Here is a 5,547-nt window from a genome sequence, read left to right on the forward strand (position 1 = left end):
AGACAGAGAATGGTCAGGGTCACAAGCCGGGTTCAGTAACTCACGGGCAGCATGGTACAGAGGATCAGGCAGAAGGATGGTCAGGCAAGCCAGGGGTTAAACAGGAGACGGTCAGCAGGGTCAGGAACAATGCAGAGGTCGGCAACAGAAGATAGACAGAGGAACAGGAACACAGGATACCAGGTACAGGGGCTCATGGGAAACAACACCAAGGCCCTGACTGCAGGCCTGGCCATTCCTTAAATGCACCTCCTGCAATCAGCCTCAGGTGATGGCTTGATTGCAGGAGTGAGCTTCTGGCTGCTGAGAGCACCCGCTGGCCAGCCCTAGTACTGCAGCCCGCATGGCAGGTGAGTTCCACCACCAGTGGTGAATCCATTCCTGACAGATTGTATAATCAGATTATAACATATGTGACCGCTTCATATCACACTGCCTATTGATTGGATTTTTCTCAGATTTGCCTATTTTTGTTCGTGTTATACATAAGATGTGTGCATTTATGAGCAAAACATTTCTTAAGCAAATGTTAATTTTCATTAAACACTAACTGTCCTCATATGTTTTTACAGACAGAAGAAAGACCTTTTTAGATCTATTAATGCAGTTGAATTTGAAAAGCGATAAGAAATTAACATTGAGCGATGTCCTTACTATTGGACCAGAAAGTCTAGAGGATAACAAGCCCAAGAAGATAGAAGACCTTCCCTGGTATTTTCTAAGGAAGTTAATGGCTGTGAACGTAACTGCAAGAAACACTTTAATTGAAAATGATTCAATATGTGCAGGGTCAAAGGAAGATGATGACCTTTCTGAATTTTTTAACATTAAAGTTAAACATTATTCACTTTCTGTTCACCCTTTGGATGTCCTATGTGCTCTCCTCCATTGCTCAGACAGTTTTGTTCAGGGAGATATTGTAACCAAATTGTCCATGTGTCAGTTTGCTGTCCCCCTGCTACTTCCTGCTGATGACGGGTCACACTGCACCCTCATGCTGGGGGCAATGAGAGATATAGTAAAGCGATGGAAACCTAATTCACTAGCTGACAAAAAAGGGTTTAGAGAAGAAAATGTGGTCAACATACACATGCCAATGTTTTCTTTTGTCCGGCTGGGAAAAAGCAAATTATCCAAATCTAAAATCCTGAACCAAGTTCTTAATCCAGTTCAGCAACATAACAACTTCTTCATTCACCATGATATGGAGGGAGGAAATATTGAGAGGAAAATATCTGATGGCCTTGTGGAAATGTCCTGGTATTTTCCCTGCGGTAAGTCTGATGTTTTCCCAGAACCCATCGCTGTCACCAACCTTCGAGGAGACCTGGAGTCCAACTGGGACCAGTTTATGTTTCTGGCGCGAGTCTCATCAGCTGTATTTATATTCATTGAGAATATTTCTGAGAGGGAATTCAGATTGCTATCATCTTGCAGCACTGCTAGCACCCAATATTACTTAATTGTGACTCCCGGTCCTGGTATAGAAATTAAACGCGAGACACTGCAATACCTAAAACAACTAATGCCAGTATTAAACTTAGATAAAACAAGAATATTAGCAAATGCACAAACAGAGAATAATGTAGAATTTGTGAAGCGGATACAAAAATGCATTAGTATCTTAATTAACAATAAACGGGTACTACTGGACTATGTGGGGAAAGAAATTCATGACTTTGCTATTGTTGTAGATGAAAACTTTCTTGAATGTCAGAAAGCAGAAGAGTGTGCACGTAATATTACTGCTGCAATAGAAAATGTGGAAGAATTTAAGAAGAAATCACTGATACTACAAGGAGATCTGTGGAGAAAGCTGTCGGAAATTGAAAAAGAGCAGTGCAGAATGAAAAGACAAGGAGGAAAAGATACACAAGAATATCATTCTGAACTGGAATTGCAACGCCTTTCAATACGCACCGCACAAAATGAGCACAACCTGCCAGACAGCGTAGTTTTACTTATAAATGCAATAACTAATTTGACTCAAAAAGAAAGACAAATATTTTTAAAACGGACAAAAGGTATGCTAGATTCAATTACTAGAAAAAATCTTTTGTTGTTGCAAGAAAAATACAAAAAATATTATGAGGGAAATAGAGAAGAACTTAAGCAGTTAGATCAATGTACCTCCCACAACTGTTTAGGAATTGAACACTTCATTAGGGAGATAGGGCAAATTTATGAGGCTGAGTGTTATGTGAGTAGGTACAACAGTGCTAGAGAAGAGAAGAGACAATTTAAAGGGCTTCCAGGAGAAGCAGCCAATCTTCTGTTGGATGGTTTTCCATTAGAGCTGATTGATGGAGATGCCTCTAACATTCCCATGCAATGGATAACTGATATTCTGACCGAGCTGGACAACAAGACAGGAGGACAATGTAAAATGAGAGTCATATCTGTGCTGGGAGTGCAGAGTACGGGGAAATCCACCCTTCTGAACACCATGTTTGGTTTGCAGTTCCCTGTGGCCAGTGGAAGATGTACAAGAGGAGCCTTCATTAGTCTTTTAAAAGTGAAAGAGAACTTCCAGGAGGAACTGGGTTGTCACTTCATTCTGGTTATTGACACAGAGGGGTTGAAAGCTCCAGAGTTGACCTCTTTGGAGGGCAGTTATGAACATGACAATGAACTGGCCACACTAGTGGTTGGTTTGAGTGATATCACCATCATCAACATGGCCATGGAAACCACAACAGATATGAAGGATATTTTACAGATTGTGGTCCATGCTTTTCTTCGAATGAGAGAAGTAGGGAAAAAACCCAACTGCCAGTTTGTACATCAGAATGTCAGTGATGTGTCTGCTCATGATAAGAATATGAGAGACAGGAAGAAACTTCTGGATCTGCTGGACAAAATGACAGAATTGGCAGCAAAAATGGAAAAGAAGACTGGTATAATGACTTTTGGGGATGTCATGGATTATGATTTTGAAAACCACAACTGGTACATTCCAGCATTATTTCAAGGAGTGCCACCTATGGCTTCAGTAAACATTGGCTATAGTGAACATGTTCATGAATTAAAAACATTTTTATTTCAAATAATGAAAACCCAAAAATCTACTGTCAAGGCACTCAGCATTCGAGAATTTATTGTCTGGATGGAAAATTTATGGAGGGCCGTTAAGCATGAGAAATTTATTTTTAGTTTCAAAAACAGCTTAGTGGCGGATGCCTACAACAAACTTTGCAGTGAATTTTCTCAATGGGAATGGCAACTGAGCAGAAAGGTCAACAATATGGTGACTAGCATAAAAAATGATATAAAAAATCACTCTGCAGACACTCTTGATGCCAAGACACATGACCAGTATGACCAAGAACTTCAAAACATTCTAGGTGATGAATTCAGTAAAATGATGGAATTGCTGAAAGATTATTATGAGAATAAAACTGAAAATAAATTAATAGAAGAATACAGGGAAACATTTGAAATAAATATATCTGTTCTAATACAAAATCACCAAAGAAATGCACTTAATAAGTGTAGAGAGGCTTTTAATATTCAAAAAGGAAAGTCAGAGATTCAGGACATTCAAAATAGATACCAGAAAGTGATTGAAGATAAAATCACGGAGCTTCTACAACTCAGAAGTCAGAAGGGGGAACTCAATGATGAAGAATTACAGAAGAGATTTAACACAATGTGGGAAAATATACTCTCAGATTCACACTTTGAGAAAATAAAGAGACGCAACATAAGCAGAGAAATGTTTTGGGAACTCAGAGAGGACATGAAAAATAAAGGATCTGCTGTACAAGAAAAATTGCATCAGATTAACAATTTTGAAAAGTATGCAGACATGCTTCGGATACAAAACAAAAAGTACATTGATCTGTCCCAGATTACAAAAATACATGGTGTGTTGTTTTCTGGCCAAGAACACCATCAAACTTTAGATGATTTTGCACAGTCACTAATTGAAGGGTGCAATAAATATGTGACAGAAAAAGTTAAAAGCTCCGAAGACTATACAGATATGTACTGTAAGGATTTACTGCACATGATCAATGAAAACATTAACACACACAGTAAAAAGCTGCACTTCACCACCATATGTGAGCTGGATATCAAACTTTTCATTTTAGCAAAAGCTGCACAAAGTTTTGAAAGGATGCATGAAAAGTTCATAGAAGAGAATGACCCCAAAACCTACCTGAATAGACTGAAGCCTCAGTATTTTTTGATGTTTCAGAACATTTTTCAAGAAAAAGATGAATGTCAGAGCAGAGCCCAGCTCTTCTGTAAGAACTATCTTGAGCCGGCTATTCATGACCACATTTTTGAACACCTTGGTGAAAAAATTGTTGATGATATCCTAAGCAGTTCTGACAAGCAGGTCTTCACCAGTAGAACATGTTTTCAGTTTACCGTCCTGCATAGTCTGCTTGAAGAGATGTCATTTGAGAAATATCTCGGTTACATTCAATCATACGAACAATTTTTAGCTGACTGGATACTTCAGTACATCTTACGCAAATACCGAAATTCATCAACTCTCAGAAGATTCGAAGAGGAAATTTTAAATTCCATCGAGAAAAAGATCACAGATGTTCTTAATGATGAAAAGTGTCTACAGAGTGAAGACATAGGCAAATATTTAGATAATGTTTGTGAAATGCTAAAGAGAGAATTAGTAATTAACAAGAAAGGATTGAAGCTCATCACATTCCACAGCAAAGCAAATGTTGGAGAGTTCTCATCATACATCAAGTCATTTGTACAGGAAAAGAGAACAAATACTTTGTCAAATTTTCAGTCCATAAGAATCGAATGTATACTTGAACCGATCACCCTGAAACCTCAGGAAGAACTGCTCAGGAAGGTGCTTGGCTGTGGGCAGAAGTGCCCATTCTGTAAAGCCCCCTGTGAGGCTGGAGGCATAAATCATCAAAACCACTTTGCATCTATCCATAGACCAGACGGGTTAGGAAAATTAAAAATGGACAAAACAAACGCACTGTCCACTGGGATCTGTACCACATCTGTGGCTTCTGGGGACAAATTCAAGAATCCAGATACACAGTGGAATTTTTACAAATATAAAAACTACAAAAAAATTTACCCAAATTGGGAGATAAAACCTGACACTTGCACAGAGGCGACAGACTACTGGAAATTCATTTTTGTGAAATTTAATGAGGAGTTTGCAAAAGAATACGAATCTGAGCCAGCTGTACTGCCCAAACAGTGGGGGCTAATAACCAAAGAAACAGCTCTTCATAGCTTAAAAAGGGAGTATTCTTATGCATTTGGTGAATATCTAGAATGTTTACTAATGAAATTGGAACTTTTACAGCTAAGTACAAGTCAAAAGGCTTAAAATGATGGTAACAACAGCAAAGGACTCTTCCATGAATAACTCGCCTGCCACTGACTGTTTTATTCCCAGTCTCTCAATTCTTCAGGACAACCAGGATGATAAATAAATGAGAAAAAATAAAAGCAGCCATGCTTAGCAAGGATATTGATGACAACAGACCAGAATCCATCCACTTGTGCCTACAAACCACCATGGGTTGTGGTCCAGTAGGGGCAGCT

At 38.8% G+C, this 5,547-nt stretch overlaps 1 protein-coding gene across 1 annotated transcript; it reads left to right on the forward strand.

Annotated features, from left to right (window-relative positions):
• The first annotated feature begins 343 nt into the window (after positions 1–343).
• On the forward strand, positions 344–5,329 carry LOC149448854 (up-regulator of cell proliferation-like). The gene is made up of 2 exons (XM_089694162.1): positions 344–350; positions 573–5,329. The coding sequence occupies exons 1-2, from the start codon at positions 344–346 to the stop codon at positions 5,327–5,329; spliced, it is 4,764 nt and encodes a 1,587-aa protein (XP_089550288.1).
• Positions 5,330–5,547: the final 218 nt, after the last annotated feature.

Source organism: Staurois parvus, unplaced genomic scaffold (assembly GCF_062004578.1).
Source record: "Staurois parvus isolate SC_StPar_1 unplaced genomic scaffold, SC_StPar_1.0 ptg000654l, whole genome shotgun sequence".
Lineage (NCBI taxonomy): Eukaryota > Metazoa > Chordata > Amphibia > Anura > Ranidae > Staurois > Staurois parvus.